Here is a 16425-nt window from a genome sequence, read left to right on the forward strand (position 1 = left end):
CCTAAGGTTAATGACTTTCAAATATGTTTCTGTATGTGTGTGTGCTCCAGTTAAGATGACACTTATTTAACATTTTGTGGATGCACTTTTCGTTGGCTAGAAATTAAACATGACTCAACCTGCCCCTGATCCAACCAGCCAGGTCTCCCCTAGGCCAGAGAATATGGCCACACCTGCAGCTTTGTTGACCATTTTTTGCTGCCTGCTCAGAACCACAACTAATTTGAATATCATGCCATCATGATAGGCCTACTGAGCAAGTTACATTTGGTGGTTATTTATTGCCTTTCTGGACAATTTGGCGGCTTTGACGCAGCCGGGAGGTTGAACAGAGAGATTAATGTTGTGGTAAAATTGAAGCTAAGTTGAAGTTATCCTAGTGGTTGCAATAGCAGAAAAATACAAGGAGAAACCTGAATACTAATATCCCCAACCACCCACTTTGGCCTTCTGAGCGTCTGTTGTGTCGACCAGCCATAAACGCCTCCCAATTTTGCCAGGTAAAATACATTCTTTCCAGACAAAGGGTTGGCAAGAAAAAAACTATTGGTAGAAAACCCAGCTTTCGTAAGCCTGCCAATGCTGAGGTAATTTATTCACCAGTATCTCAGTGAGTCCAAGTCTGCAAAACAGAGCAATCGTAAATTAAGGTGAAGGTTTTTCCCCTGATGACGTGTGAGTCTGTGTGCAGCGTTTTTCCACTATTCTGCTTGTCTTCAAACTCTTGACTGCCTGTTATATTTTTAGAATTGTTCTCTGCCAGAAAAGTATTTTCTATACTATCTTGTGAAGCCATTTAAGGTGTCAAATGTTGTCATAACTTAATTCTAAACCAGAATATTTAGAATGATACTGAGGAGAGTGAGAAAAAAAAAACATATTTATGCTGTGTGTTAGGCGCCAGAACTAGGGATACAAATGTTAACTTTAAGAATACAAATGTGTTTTTTTATTTTTATTTTTGTATTTTGTTTGAGGTTTGGTTCTGGTGTGAAATGTTCCTTTGTAAACATGAACAGAAGTCTGTGTTTGAATTTCGTATATGACTGACTCAAAGCAGCATCAAAACAGTGAACTTGTACACATTAGATAATGGCCGTCCTGCCCAGGACAAGAGCCACTGCATGTTGACTTGCTTAACACTTTTGCTGATGCTAAATAAATCATCAACATGAAATTCAATTCAGTTTGTTTTTTTATTGTGATCATAACATACTGTAGCAGGCTATCATTTGGCATATTAGAAGGCCATTTGTCATTTCAACAAAAACATAAATGTCTCTTATACCACTGCTTGGTCAAATTTCCTATTGTGATGCGCTATTTGGAACGTGCATTATTTTTCTATATACCGCACGGCTATGAAGTAGTTCCCTTCTTTTGGGCTTATTACACTTGAATATTAATTCGCCAATGTGAATGTAACGGTAAAAACAGCAATGTTGTATCTAAGACAGCGGCAATATAAACAAAACTGATAGTAGCAGTGGTATAAGCGGGATAATCAACTCCGCGCCCTGTGCGTTTATAGGAAAATAATGCACTTATCGAAGTGTAAAGTCCCCTCCGCCTGCGGCGTCGGGTCCTTATTACCACTTCGAACGTGCATTATTTTCCTATAAACGCACGGCGCGTCGTTGATTATCCCTTACATAAATGTCAGATGATAGTTTTATTCAAATCAACCAGAATTTACACTGCTGTGGGAAAAGGGTGATGAAAAGCATAAATTAAAGTAGACGTTTCCAGTAAGTTATTTGTAGATCTTAAATAACCAACACTGCATATGTATTTGTACTGACTGACTTCATCACACCAGTTACAACAACGCAGACATTACAACATTACACATCTTCTTAGTGCACATTGTGCCCACAAGACTAGACACAAATTCTACCCCTGTGGGCACGATGTGGGATTACTCAAAAAAAATATACACATCACAAGATATCGTAAAAAGTCACGTACAAAAAAATAGTAGTCGCAAACTCCTTTTTCAACACATCCTAATATGCTACGGACTGAGGTGCATTCTGGGAAAGAGAGTCCATAACGGGACAATAATAGACAATCAAACCAAAAGCTCTGGGTCAACCCATCAATGGAAAGTAATTTTTGTTTCTGACAAATGTTACAGTGCAGCTGCCATAGTATTTATTTGAACGTTTTAGGTTTTATGACTATGTATCTTTGACCCTTGCAGGACATTGTCAAGTCATCTTCAAGTATGGTCTTCTTTCAAGAATTACAGACATTACATACAGTCACAGTCCAAACACTCTCCTCTGCACAAAGAGGAACATAGTTGAAGATAACCGACATGTCCATATCATTAAAGGTGGTCTAAGCGATGCTGGTTAACATCACTTCTGTTGGCCTTCACACAAAACAGAGAGCTAGCTTGCTGCGCCTTCCCGTGCACGTTGAAACTCTCCTGAATGCCCATCTCATTGGTGATTGGCTGGAGCAGTTTGCTATGTATCATGGTCCAGGCTGGACCAGGGTGTTTTTGTTGCCTGGGCTGTCCACAGAAACAGCGATTTTTTACAGTTTACTCAGGGCACAGGCAGCTAACAAACGGTGAGGTGATGTTTTCTGTATGTGACAAAAATGTGTTAGCTTTGAAACCGCTTGGAGCACCAGAAAATGGGCTTAAGTGCTTCAATGGGCTTTAAGGCCCAGTGATATTCGTACGACCTGAAACCTCATCATAAACACTGAGGCAGCAGCACAGCAAAACCTTTCCCATGTGTAACATCTGCCATCATGGCTCTCCCCCTCTCTTCATTTACCCTTCACTCACAGATATGACAGTCACAGTAATCTTACTACACGTACCAAATTATTTCTAATTGACATGAAACATTGCAGCACTTCTTAGCAGAGGTGGGAAAGTCCAGCTTCAGAGAGTAAAAATCCAACCATGTATTGGTTCTGCCTGTGCAGTTAATTCAGGTGATCTCACTAATTAGCTGCTCTATACCTAGCTTAAGAGTTGTGCTAATTAGAATCAACTGGTTTAAATGAATGGTTGGCACAGATATGCGGTAGGACTTTTACTCTCTGAAGCTGGACTTTTCCACCTCTGCTTCTTAGAACATTAAAATATTTTTTTTTCAGAGCTTTGTTGCAGTATATGCATTTCATCTTCAGTGCATTCAGTCAAAACTCAGTTTGCTCCTCCCATCACTTGGTAAAAAAAGACGGTTCCCACAATCACCACCAGCACTGACACGATGATGGAGTAGAGGCTGTCATCTGTGAACACATGGAGAACTGCGTTAGCTGCGGTACTCGTACTGCAACTGTATAACATCATGTTATAGTACTGCACTTGCCAAAGTGTCTTAAAGTATGCCAGATTGACTATGAACTACGAAACTATGAACTCTGGTAGTGTCATAGTGTTTGTACATGTACAGTAAGTAGTACAGTGGTAATTACTGTTACCCTAAGGGGTCTCATTTGCAATGTAGCATGAATGTTAATCCTCATTTTGTAAGTTGCTTTGAATACATGTAAATGTAAACTATGTAAAGAAAGTATGTCATCCCCAGTAACTTCTCTCAAAATATGGATGTATTGATTGATCTGGGATAAATTACCAATCAATATTCAGAAAAATAAATGCCTTACCCAGAAGCAGATGGTGCAAGGGCCACTAGCAAACCTCAGTAGTGTAAGTTGGGAATGACCTTAGAGGATACTACATGCCTCTCTCCTCTCCGTACCCACACTACCCCAGTCTGACACTGTTAGCCTAGCTTAGCATAATTCTCTGGATGGAAGTGGGTTTCTCCAGTTAGCCGATAGCTCCGTTTTAACTATTGGCTACGCTAACTGGTGTAACTCACTTCCAGTGAACTATGCTAAATTAGAATAACAGTGTCAAATGGTATAACTGCAAATGAGGTAATTTCACAAGTTCTTTTAAACCCTTTCAACATGTGTGTACTCAGCTAGTCTCCGCCCACAGAAAAGGGACATGGAGATGGACTCTACTGCCCACTTGTGCCCACATGCCACCCTGTCATGGGGTGCCTCTCAACATCTCTCCTCTATCCTCGATGCTCGATCCTCGAGGGGCGATCCCACTGATCTATAATTAACACTGGATAGACTATCCCATTGTTTTCGCCCCATCATTCTTTATGTAGATCAGTGAGGATCGAGGCCCGAGGAGTGAGGGAGGACGTATAAAAGCCCAAATGAGCGCTGCTCATGGCGCTGCTCACCTGTCTCAGGGGCGAGGCGAACAGTGGTGCTGACGTCGACCTCCGACCTCTGGGCCTGATGGCCAACCCTGCAAGTGACGGAGGTCCCAGGTGGGTGTGCCGAGAGGCGGAGCATCAGGTGGGCGGTGACGGAGTAAGTTCCGTCGGAGTGTTGCCTGTGGCTGGTCATGGACGCCCCGTCCGTGATCTCGATGGGCTCTGCCTCCGAGGAGCTGAGTGACAGCCACTCGACCTTAACGGCCATATAAGGTCGATTTTAAATGAGACCATAACAGAAGGTAATTATAAAAGCCAAAAGAGTATGATGTGTAATTACAGACATGTAGGGATTGTTTTCAATTTGAAGAGTTCTTTTCCAAAACGCTATATCCACCATTGGAAATTTTTGTACATTTTGTTTTCCAAGTAATTTCAGTGGAACTGTATTGGGTTATGTTTAGTTGATTTATTTACTCAATCAAAGCAAAACAACTGCATTTTTATTGATTTTACCTGAAATACACAATTAAACAACATGGCTTTTTTAATGTTTTAAAAAATGGATTTATAGCGTTTTGGAAAAGAGCTCTTCATTTCTATTTGTGCAGCTCAAGTGGTTCACCTAGGTGCTGCCATTAACAGTGTCAAGAGTTGGATACACAGAGCGTGCATCTACTGACGGAAGAGAGCGTTTATCTGTGCAACAGCAAAGGTTCAGTCTGCCATTCTTATCCCAGACTGTTCAATTCAAACTGCTCATCAACAGTTCTGCAGCTGACTGGTAAATGTTTGCTCAACAAAAACTCTGGTGTTCGTATACATGGCCTTTGTAAAAAGATCGCATCTATAGGTTATCTACTACTGATACAGCTATGGCTAAAAGTTAGCCATTGTGTACAGTATAATGTAAGTCACTGTGGATAAAAACAACTGGTACATGAATGATTTTGTCCACAGCTAGAAAGAAAGACCTGTGAAGGAGCTGCTGTGAACTACAAACCTGCACATCAAGAGGGTAGTAGCTCTTGCAGTGGCAGCTGAGTTTCTGGGCCGGCTCATCTTGATATACCACCATCTCCTCAGAGAGAGAAACTGTCGGAGGCTCTGGACGACAGGGGACAAAGTAGGCGGTACACACTGTTAACTCTCTCATGGTAAGACTGCACAGGTGCACGTTTCAGTATGCACAAACGCATGAATCAGTTATGATATACCAACTATCTGCACAGACGCAGTGATGTCACAAGGGAATGAAATCAAACAGTGTGTGTGTGTGTGTGTGTGTGTGTGTGTGTGTGTGTGTGTGTGTGTGTGTGTGTGTGTGTGTGTGTGGGGAGACTTACGGGCAATGTGTAGCTGATAGATTGTGTGTTGATGAAATCAAACAGTGTGTGTGTGTGTGTGTGTGTGTGTGGGGAGACTTACGGGCAATGTGTAGCTGGACAATCTGTTGGGTTTGGAATGTTCCAGAAGTGACGGTACAAATGTATGTTCCTTCATCGACCACTTTGAGCTTTGTGAGGCTCATAGACACGTTACCCTCTTCCACCGCTAGCGCAGGATCCACGCTAGCCCCGTCCCGCCCAGGAGACACTGCAAATCACAACACACAGCTGGAGGCCTGAAGTTTTCACTTAAAAGAATCTAATTGGCTCATTTATCTGTCACTCACCAGTGGGCCCCGCCCCCTCCCCCTCCCCCTCTGCAACTGTGCTCATCTCCAGGACTTTACGACCATTTCCTCTGTGCTGCAGCCGCCACTCAAGCCCGAGCTCACCCACGGGGGAGGAGTCCTGCTGCCTGAAGCCACAGTCCAGCTGAGCGTCGCCCCCCAGTGGAGCCGAGAGGGATGGCGAGCGAGAGAACACCACGAACGCAACTGAAGGACGGAAAGAAAGGTTCAATATGGGACCAGACATAAAGACGGCTTTCAAAAGAACTCAGAACACAGCCAGCATGCAATCAATTCAACATTCACAGTGATGCCGCTCACCCTCAGTGAGCAGAGTCCCTGATTGGCTAAGAGGGATTTCCAGCTTGCTTTGTATCAGAGGCACAGTTTCAGATGTAGCCTCCTCATTGGTTAAAACCTGCAGGACCATGGTGAGGCTGATGCCACCCCCCTCCACCTGCAGGGAGCCAATGAAGTGAGAGGGCGGAGCATCAGGGTCCGAGCCACGGGGGATGTAGCGACTGATCTCGCAGTTCACTTCCTGTTCGTTACAGTCAGCATGGAGAAGGGTCTCCGCATCTGGGATCTCCACTGAAGAGCCTGCTCCACAAGACCAGCGTGTGTGTGTGTGTGTGTGTGTGTGTGTTTGTAGAAAGGGAAACACAGAGAAAGAAACATGAAGATAATGAAGTAATCTGTAACCACTAGAATAACAGCCAACAAATTCACACAAATCTACCAAATTATTATGTCATTAAAATATTAAAAACTCTTAACAGAAGCAGACAGCAGCAGACAGTCTCCCTCCTATAGGCCTAGTTAGCCAGTAAGGAAAGTGAATGGGACACACACACACACACACACACACACACACATATCCTGATACAGATTAGATGAGTATGTAGTGTACGTCCTTCTACCTTTTATGAAAACTTCAAATGAATCGCTTTCTAATCTCAGGGAGTGGACAGACAGACGCACATACACACACAGCTGATACACTCTGCCCTCTACTGGAGAGTAAAATATCCAACCTACAGGTACAGTAGTGTGTAATGCTGTCTTGAGCATTTTCAGTCAGTGTAGCCTAGGCCTGTCACCGCGTTCTGACCTTTTTTTTGCACTGGAAAACATACAATACTGAATAAAGAATAAACTGTCATATGAAAAAAACCTGACAAAGCCATTGACTGTCTTGTTCATAGATAGATGTCAAGGAATGGACTGTCCATTTTGAGCAGTGGCGTGCTTTTGCAGGTTATCCACTAGGTTTTGCAGTTTGCACTTGTTTCAAGACTTGCTGCTGTGCAAATGTTAATAGTGATGCGAGAAAAGCACCAAAGCAAGAGACAAACTGTGACGTAGCCTACATGTTGTCTCTGTTAGTCAGTCAGTAAAATGCTTTGGTTTCACTCAACCTTTCACTTCGAAGATGAGGTCATCCGCGCTGGGCTGCTCCGGCGGATCAAAGGGGGTCACGGAGTCCAGAGCGGAGTCGGAGTCGGGATCCACAGGAAGGTCCCTGAGGACCAGCGTTGCAGGAGTGCGGCTGAAGAGCCCCCCTCCGCCCATACCCCCCATCATTCCCCCTCCCTCCTCCACGAAGGAGCAGGACAGCACCACATCCGCGCCATCAAGAGCTGTCAGGGGAAAGCGAGATATGCTGACACTATATTGCACACTGGGGATAAACAAACACGTTGCATACGCTAATTTCAGTGATAAGTGTGGCAATTCCTATCTTCAGACGTTTGTTTCTTTTTTTTTCTGTGCATGTATTCATAGGCTATGTAAAAGAACAAGCTCTTACCGTATGCGGATGGCACCAAGCATCCTATCATGAAGATGATAAACATAACTAATAGCTGATCGTTTGTATCTGGTCAAAGGATTGTCATTGGTAGGTCACAGAATAGCAAAATATGACCAAAGATAACGCATCTTCGACAGCAACGGACAGTTGATTCTTGAATTTAGCCTACTCGCTTAACCTTTCGCTTTCGTTTTCACAAATTTCTTTCACTATAAGCTAAAATGTATTGGCAACTAATCTAATTGTTAACTGTAAATAAACCGCATTTCAACTGTTGACTTGACCACAACGCAATTTCTCAGAGTGGTTATTCCTTTAGCAAACAATAAAGCCTACAGTCTGTCGTTTCCTGAAAGAGTCTGCAGTGAAAAGTGAAAGTAAACTCTGTGTTATTTTTTGCTACCCACCTGGCTGTTTGGCGAATCATAGACGTGGAAGAAGCTGACATCACAGGGGTGTATTCGAGTCATATAGCCTATGAGTAGGATCCTAGATCTAGATCTATTTTCTAGATCTATTTCACATGTCATGTGTAGCCTATGCCAAATAGGCTTCAACCAGAGGCTTCAACAAAAAGCGACATTGTGGAAACAAAAATCATGTAGGCTATGAAACGACCAAAAACATGCCAATGACTACATGTATAGATAAAATAAGGTCCATGTTCATATCACTTTCAATTTGACATTTCTATTTTCCTTTAACATTTATTCATTAATCAGACTTTTCAACCAGAGCCTATGCTGCTCCATTGCAGGCTTATGGGGGGCTTATGTGGCAATAGTCTCTAAAAGTGTCCCATATATCAATTCCATTACATTTAATCCTAGTATTCATTAAAACAATTTATGAGGGCAAATGTAACATTTTCCACTGCCCTATACTACTCCTTTTCCATGGTCTCCGTGATCCAGTCCAGGTAGTTCTGGACTTTGGTGTAGTATGTCTTATTTCCACACACAGGTCCCCAGGACACAATGCCCTTCAGTCGATACAGTTGCCCTGGCCTCTGCAAGCCTACCATGGGCTGGACCAGCGGCCCCCCACTGTCCCCTTGGCAGCTGTCGCTCGCCTCCAGCCCGGCGCAGAACATGTTGTGGGTGAAGGCCATTGGCTGCTGCTGCGGCCCGTGTACGGGCGTCTCCGCACACTGCTCCCGGGAATACTCTCTGATGGGGGCGTGCCGGAGTTTCCGGCTCCGCAGGCCCTTCTCCCAGGTGCCGAACCCCGACACAGTGGCCATCTTCCCCTCCAGGGCGGCGCCACCTGCCGTCCCCTCCGGCAGGCACACGGGGCGGAGAGCCGGGCCGAGCCTCACCCTGGAGGAGAGCTTGACCAGGGCGATGTCGTTGTCGTAACTGGTGCGTGCGTCGTCGGACAGACCCCGCTGGTAGTCAGGGTGAAGGATGACCTTCTCGCTCACCATGACGACTTGTCTGCGGTCCAGGCTGTCGACCATGCCGCCGTAGAAGGTGAGGTTGCGCTCGGTGTGTCCGTCCACCACAGAGGCGGTGGTGAGAGCCCATTGGTCACTGAGCAGGGAGGCCCCCGCGCGGTGCGGCGTCTTCATCAGCAGCTGCCAGGGCACCGCCCCCGGCCTGGCCGCCCGCCCCCCCAGGATACGAGCACTGCTGTGGGGGGGCACCTCGGTGATCCCACACACTGGGGCCGGGGGGATGGGGAGGGGTGGGGAGGGATGGGGAGGGATGGGGAGGGGTGGGGAGAGGGCAGGGAGGGAAGAAACCCAGATGGGAAAGAAGGAATGTAAGAAAGATAGATAGATAGATAGACAGACAGAAATATACAGAAGGGAAGAAAGGATTTTTCTTTTACCTATTTTGGGCTATAGGTGGCAAAGCAGACCACTAGACTACCTGGATATCTTTGGGCTATAGGTGGCAAAGCAGACCGCTAGACTACCTGGATATCTTTGGGCTATAGGTGATAAAGCAGACCACTAGACTAGTACTACCTGGATATCTTTGGGCTATAGGTGGCAAAGCAGACCACTAGACTACCTGGAACACAGGTTGGCCAAACGGAACGTCCAGTCCCAGACCTCCACATTCCATCGGCCGCACACGTGTACTTCTCTGCGTGGGAAACAGAACACTGCTCAGTCCAATCAGATCCTCTCTGCCAATCAAAATGACTTTCCAGTAATCTGCTGCATAAACAGTGATTGTGTTGTGTGTGTGTGCTCCCACCTTCTCCTTGCAGGCTGTAGTACTCAGAGGAACACTGCAGCTGTAGCTCACTGTGCTGCTCATAGCGTGTGTCCTGGTCCACCAGCTCCAGCATGTTGGGCAGCTCTGGGTGATCACAGTCTGTGGGATCAGGAAATGCTGTCAGCGTGGAGCGGATGCTGCATAGATACATATGATGTCTATTACTGCTCTAATATTCACTACTGCTGCATCAGGAAATGCTGTCAGCGTGGAGCGGATGCAGCATAGATACATATTAGATGTCTATTACTGCTCTAATATTCACTACTGCTGCATCAGGAAATGCTGTCAGCGTGGAGCGGATGCTGCATAGATACATATTAGATGTCTATTACTGCTCTAATATTCACTACTGCTGCTACTAGGCTACATCAGCCTAATGAAACACCATTCCTGGGGCGCCTCGCCTTCATTTCACCGTTATGAATAGAGCCGGCTGTCAGATGAGTGAAGAACACATGTTGCTAAACGATAAAGACGAGGTGGATTATGTTGTGATAATGCTGTACTCACAGTGTTTCTGTATAGTGTCTCGGATCCAGTGGTGATACTGAGAAACGCGGGTGTAAACTCCATACGAACCCCCTTCCTGATTGGCTACGGTCTGAATGAGGACCCCCGTTGCCCCAAACCTGCCGTCTTCCTCCACCCCGAGCGCCGCCCCCATGTGATTGCTGAGCAGAGACCTCGCTCCCTCAGAGCACAGGGTCTGGGCAGAAAGGGCCGCTGACTTGCTGCTGCTACACCTGTCATTGTCCACTAGAGGGAGCCAGATTCCCTGATGATTGCTGGAGTTGGATGGGGACGCTGATACCAAACTGATGAAAAAGATACACAACTAGAGTGAGAGTGTGTGTGTGTGTGTGTGTGTGTGTGTGTGTGTGTGTGTGTGTGTGTGTGTGTGTGTGTGTGTGTGTGTGTGTGTGTGTGTGAGAGAGTCTAACCCTGTAACATACTTCCAATCACTGAATCTGTATTCTGTATTCTCCTATGTTCAGATAGAAATAAAAGCACTGAAGTGTGTGTGTGTGTGTGTGTGTGTGTGTGTGTGTGTGTGTGTGTGTGTGTGTGTGTGTGTGTGCTCTTACCCACTCAGCCCAGGACGATCAGACTTCTCTGTGGGAAGACACAGGGGGGCAACATCAGCATTGAAGGTGATGGGACTCCTCAGCTTGACCAGGGCAATGTTGTGGTTGAAATAAGTCAGGCTGTTGGACTGGTTGTACAAGGGGTGAATATGCAGGGCTGTCACCTCAAAAGCAGATCCATTGATGGATATCTACAAAACAAAGAGTCATCACATGTGTGAGCTGAGCTGATTCAAAAGTGACGAGTTGCAGTTTATGAACACAATTTGTTTTTTAAATCTCATTTCGATTGCACGCCACATCACGATGTCGCATGCAAGGGCATCTCTAGTACACTTCATCATACTGGGAGCATGAGAGAGATCTAGTATACTTCAGCATACTGAGAGGATGAGAGAGATCTAGTATACTTCAGCATACTGAGAACATGAGAAATCTAGTATACTTCAGCATACTGAGAACATGAGAGATCTAGTATACTTCTGCACACTGAGAGCATGAGAGAGATCTAGTATACTTCAGCATACTAAGGGCAGTTCTGAAGGTTCTAAAGGCAATTGGAGGTAAAAAATAGGGTTCCGTCTGTCACCACAGCAGCATATATGAGGCATCTCTTCCTTGCGTTATAGTAATGCCATGATCAGAAAACCAGTGTGTCTGGTTTTGCTCTGAGGAACATCTGGACTAAGATGACGCTGCGTACCTTGACCTGCCGTGTGGTGGTGGAGGCAGCCCCTCTGGGCAGCAGGCTGCTGGCTGCAGTCAGGATCCATCGGGCCCCTATTGCAGCTCCTGCTCCTCTACCTCCGTCCACGCTCACAGAGACGTACCAAGGCACAGCCCCATTCTTTACTGTCTCAGGACGACCACATACTACACACACACACACACACACACACACACATATAGTTACAGAAATATACAAAACTAGCATAAAAGAGACATAACAGGCCTCAAAAGCAACACATGCACACACACACACACACACAGCAGAGCTGCAATCCCAGAGACAAACACAAGCTCAGAGAATATTCCTCATCCATACGTCCGTGTGTGGTGAGGAGAGCTTTTGTTTTCTTACCTGGGACACAAGGAGGTATGATGTCACTGTTGTTCCTGTCCCTCCAAACTCCATCTGCTGCACAGGTGTAGCGCACTGCACACAAGACATCCAACACCTCCACTCAACAGCTGTTTCAGCTCATAGTGTGTGTGAAAATATTGTTCAGGGTGGAGGCTGATAACTAGGACACTATGGGTGCCTCTCAACATCTCTCCTTGATCCTCGATGCTCGATCCTCGATGGGCGTTCCCACTGATCTATAACTAAAACTGGATAGACTATCCCATTGTTGCCGCCCCATCATTCTTTATGTAGATCAGTGAGGATCGAGGCTCGAGGAGGAAGGGAGGATGTATAAAAGCCGAATGAGAGGCACCTTATATGCTGTTTTTAACAATAGCAAGTGTCAGAAATAACAACACAGTGATCATGCAATATGAGAGATCCAAAGGCTTCATGTTCTGAGTGCACAACTCGCCTCTGTCTGCTCCCTGGAGAGAGTAGTAGGGCTCATTGCACTGATACTCGATGACTGACAGGTACTGCTGCTTAGCGATGGAGAGAAATGCCACTCGGCCGTTCAGCAAAGGCTTTGGGTCTCCACAATCTGCGACTGGAATAGGGAAGAATATTACAGGGGGATATAGGCAAACTAAATATGTGTGAATATTAAATATTATTACTTTAGGTCTCCTAATATCCAGTATAGTAAATATTCATATCTTCATTATTACCTCCGCCAAGGAGGTTATGTTTTCATCAGGGTTTCTTATATGTTTGTTTGTTTGTTTGTTTGTTTGTTTGTTTGTCTGTCTGTTAGCAAGATAACCCAAAAAGGTGTGGATGGATTTCGATGAAATGTTCAGGAAAGGTCTGAAATGACCCAAGGAAGAAGCCATTACATTTTGGGAGTGATCCATGTCACCGTCTGGATCCAGGAGGCGGTTATGTTCTCACTTGGCGGAGGTCTGCACTCTCGGAGTGCTATACTCTTTGTTTAACCATCACTTATTAAAAAAACAAACTGTTTATTCATGCAGTTAGGTTTTGGGATCATATTGGAAAATCCTTGCCTACATAATTGAAGAAATGCTTTGCTTACATTGGTTGCTTGTGATCTTGTGTATCCAGTCATTGTATTTTGAAATGCGGGTGTACACTCCGTAATGTCCTGGTTTCCCACAATCCACACCCCAGCTAACAATCCCGGCAGCCCAGAAGCGCCCATCCTGTGCAAAAGCAAAAGCCCCGCCACTGTCGCCAGAGCAGGAGTCCTTGCCCCCCTCCGGGAAGCCTGCACAGAACATGTTCTCCGTGAAGACGGGCTCTCTGGGTAAGGATGTACTTCTGGCAAAGTCCTCACATACCTTCTGCTCCACTAGGGGGAGTTTAACAAGCCGGAGATCTGGCAACACTGTGTCATTTTCTGTTACTCCGAACCCTGACACCATCCTGAGAGCAGGCAGAATTTATTACATCATCATTCTGTCACATCATCATGTATTTGGAGTGATATGATAACAGTAATCTGGCTACTGTAGTGTAATGTATAACATCTCTGATCATTGTAATCCTGTTCAGTAATTCCTAATAGGATTACTTTTCCAAACACAGCCATGTGCTAAGAAATCATATTACATTTTAGTGACATAACAAGCCATTTGTAATGGACTACTTAACATGAATAATCCTTTATCATGCAGTAAATAAATAAATTAGAGGTGAAAATAAATTGTGAAAATTTGTTTGACATGGTAAGTATTACAGTCTGAATCTGAATAACTTGAGTTCCCTTATTTACCCCATGCGTCCAGTCATGTACTGGTCTTCTGCGGACGGCAGACACAGCGGCATGACTCTGGAGTTAAACGTGATCTTGCGCTTGAGCTGTATCAAGGCGATGTCATGGTCATAGTTAGAGCCATCCGGGTTGTTATACAAGGGATGAACACGCACAGCCTGCACTTCCAGAGAATGCGCTTCCTCCTCTAGCATTTTGGTGATACTGTTGTCCCCAACATACCCCTATAGCAAGACCAGAGGATCAAAATGAGCTAAATCGGAAAATATGTTAAACATGCCAATAGATAAACATTCTGGAAAGCTAACCTATATTTTATGCTACATATATTACATTTTATAGTCACATCATATGACTATATTTGTAAGACTTCTACTACCACTTTTGTAACTGGTTTATACCATACAGCTGTAAATGAGCATACTTTTTGGAAATAGATACATGAAGGACTGAAGTTTACACTGAGCATAGAGGGCTGAGAAGCAAAGGGGCGTAAGTGACATTTTGGTCAACATTCAGTTATACAGTATCTCCTGAAAGCTCTTGATGAGCTCTTTCTAGCTGACACAATTATAGAAGTAAAATATTTATAAATATAAAGTTATTGAACAAAAACCAAAGGTCTTTAACTGTGAACATATAGAAGCAGTTAGATTTGTTTTGGCTCTCCTGTAAAGTTGGTGAAATGTCACTTACGCCCCTTTGCTTCTCAGCCCTCGATATAGAGGCTGCTTTGAAACAATTAAACATACCTTCAAGGATTTTTGGTTTTCAATTTTTTGAGACACCACAAGATTGTGAGCTGCAGTGAGGAGCCACTGGTCGTGGATCACAAAGGCCCCTCCTCGACCAGAACTGGTCTGCAACAACACCTGCCAAGGCACAGATTCTGCAGGGGCTTTCAACCCTCCAAAAATCCTTTGGTGGCTTTGTAGATTAACTTTTGGACGACCACATACTACAAAAAAGTGTACGCATGCACATACAGAGAGAGAAACAAATACTGTAGGAAAATCCAAAACACTTATGTCTGCAAAGAAATCTACCAGTAAGTCCATACCTAGAACGCACTCCATGATAATGATATGTTTGATGATAATGAGGTGCATATATCATGGGTATGTGTGTTTTGAGAAATAGAATGAATCATGCCTTTTTGTTAAATTTTGTAACATTTCTGAATGAAAGGGTAGATATACATTTTTATGTGAAAAGATATGTCTGAGTGAAGATGGCTTTGATGTTTTTGAGATTTAAGTATTTTTTAATTATGTTGAAGAATGTTGAAGAATGTAACTATACTACCTGGACTATCTAGATCTGCAGACGTAGGAGAGATCTTCTCACACACACGCACGCTCACACACACACTCATACACAGCAGCCTGATACAGCAATGCCAAGAAAAGAGATAGCATTCTCCATGACTACAGCAGCACAGCAACATATGGAAAATACAGCATCACAGCAACATATGGAAAATACAGCATCACAGCAACATACGGAAAATACAGGAAAGGGTGAAATGACACATTACATTATACTGTTATATTATAATTATACTACCACTACTGAAATAACAAAAGTGGTGGAGATAAAACAAGTTGGTAACTAACTCACCCGAGGGGTCTTCCCCAGTTTAAAAACATGATGGACAAACCACTTTAACGGCACTTAATTAATCATCAGAACGACTTTAAAGTGGACTCCAGTTTATTTCTCCTCCCACCAAGTTGATATGGTTAGAGCCTCAGAATAATCAATGATGACAGTCCAAAGGCTACGCTACCACATAGCCATGCTTGTGTTGGACAAATACATGACTAGAGCGGTAAAATATAAAGGCTGCAAGCCGCTGCGCTGACGCGACCCCAGGCCTGATGTGGGCCTGATCTGGCCCTGATCTGTATCTAGGCCACACAGACCAACAAGGTGCATTTCCCGAAAGTGCCGTTGCACAACCACAATGGTTAAATGATCCCTGTTCCCTGCCAGAACCTTGGATCCAATCAGACACTAGCTTATCCAAAAGACGCACAGGATCGTTGGTCTGATTGGTTGAAGGACTATCCAAGCGTACAGAGTCATTAGAACGATGCCCATTGATCACACCTCTTGTGCAGTAGAAACAAAGCGCAGCCTCCCCATACTAATGTTCAATCTTAAAAGATTGAGTTTAGTATAGTGATAGCCAGACTAGTTCATAGGAGTATAGCATCAAGTCAGTCACACTTGAGATATTATGGCCTGTTATGTAACAGAGGTGGTTGTGCATCAGGTTCATCTGCTTTGACGTCAAAGAAATGTACTACAGGTGTACTAGAGGGCCAACTGTGAGACGACTCCCAAAACAGTAATGGCTTCACAGGTGGTGGCAACTGGTAATTTTTCCATCTTTATCCTTCTTGATTGATTATTCACTAGTTTTGCATTTGGATAGGGTCAGTGTTACTACTGGTAGCAGCCAGTATCTAGAGCCTACAGAGGTTGCACAGGTAGGCCTAGTTCAACTCCTCCAGAATGGCACACCAATACTTTCCATTGCC

General features: G+C 44.5%; 2 protein-coding genes across 2 annotated transcripts in view; both read right to left on the reverse strand.

Moving 5' to 3' along the window:
* Window positions 1-1196: 1196 nt before the first annotated feature.
* Window positions 1197-8070, reverse strand: tapbpl (TAP binding protein like). Its single transcript, XM_062538139.1, has 8 exons — window positions 7697-8070; window positions 7305-7526; window positions 6208-6486; window positions 5887-6093; window positions 5640-5807; window positions 5215-5318; window positions 4236-4467; window positions 1197-3258 (listed from the first exon to the last, which is right to left on the reverse strand). The coding sequence occupies exons 1-8, from the start codon at window positions 7740-7742 to the stop codon at window positions 3170-3172; spliced, it is 1347 nt and encodes a 448-aa protein (XP_062394123.1). The 5' UTR covers window positions 7743-8070; the 3' UTR covers window positions 1197-3169.
* A 355-nt stretch (window positions 8071-8425) lies between these two features.
* The window catches only part of LOC134082259 (uncharacterized), a 29278-nt gene continuing 21278 nt past the window's right edge, over window positions 8426-16425 (reverse strand). Inside the window, exons 18-28 of the mRNA XM_062537908.1 lie at window positions 14632-14993; window positions 13880-14103; window positions 13181-13530; window positions 12557-12691; window positions 12097-12171; window positions 11719-11888; window positions 11016-11206; window positions 10441-10745; window positions 9907-10026; window positions 9718-9792; window positions 8426-9361 (exon numbers count right to left, since the gene is read on the reverse strand). Of these exons, the coding sequence (XP_062393892.1) occupies window positions 8583-9361; window positions 9718-9792; window positions 9907-10026; window positions 10441-10745; window positions 11016-11206; window positions 11719-11888; window positions 12097-12171; window positions 12557-12691; window positions 13181-13530; window positions 13880-14103; window positions 14632-14993 (2786 nt within the window). The 3' untranslated portion in view covers window positions 8426-8582. The remainder of the gene's footprint in view (window positions 9362-9717; window positions 9793-9906; window positions 10027-10440; window positions 10746-11015; window positions 11207-11718; window positions 11889-12096; window positions 12172-12556; window positions 12692-13180; window positions 13531-13879; window positions 14104-14631; window positions 14994-16425) is intronic.

Source organism: Sardina pilchardus, chromosome 6, assembly GCF_963854185.1.
Source record: "Sardina pilchardus chromosome 6, fSarPil1.1, whole genome shotgun sequence".
Lineage (NCBI taxonomy): Eukaryota > Metazoa > Chordata > Actinopteri > Clupeiformes > Clupeidae > Sardina > Sardina pilchardus.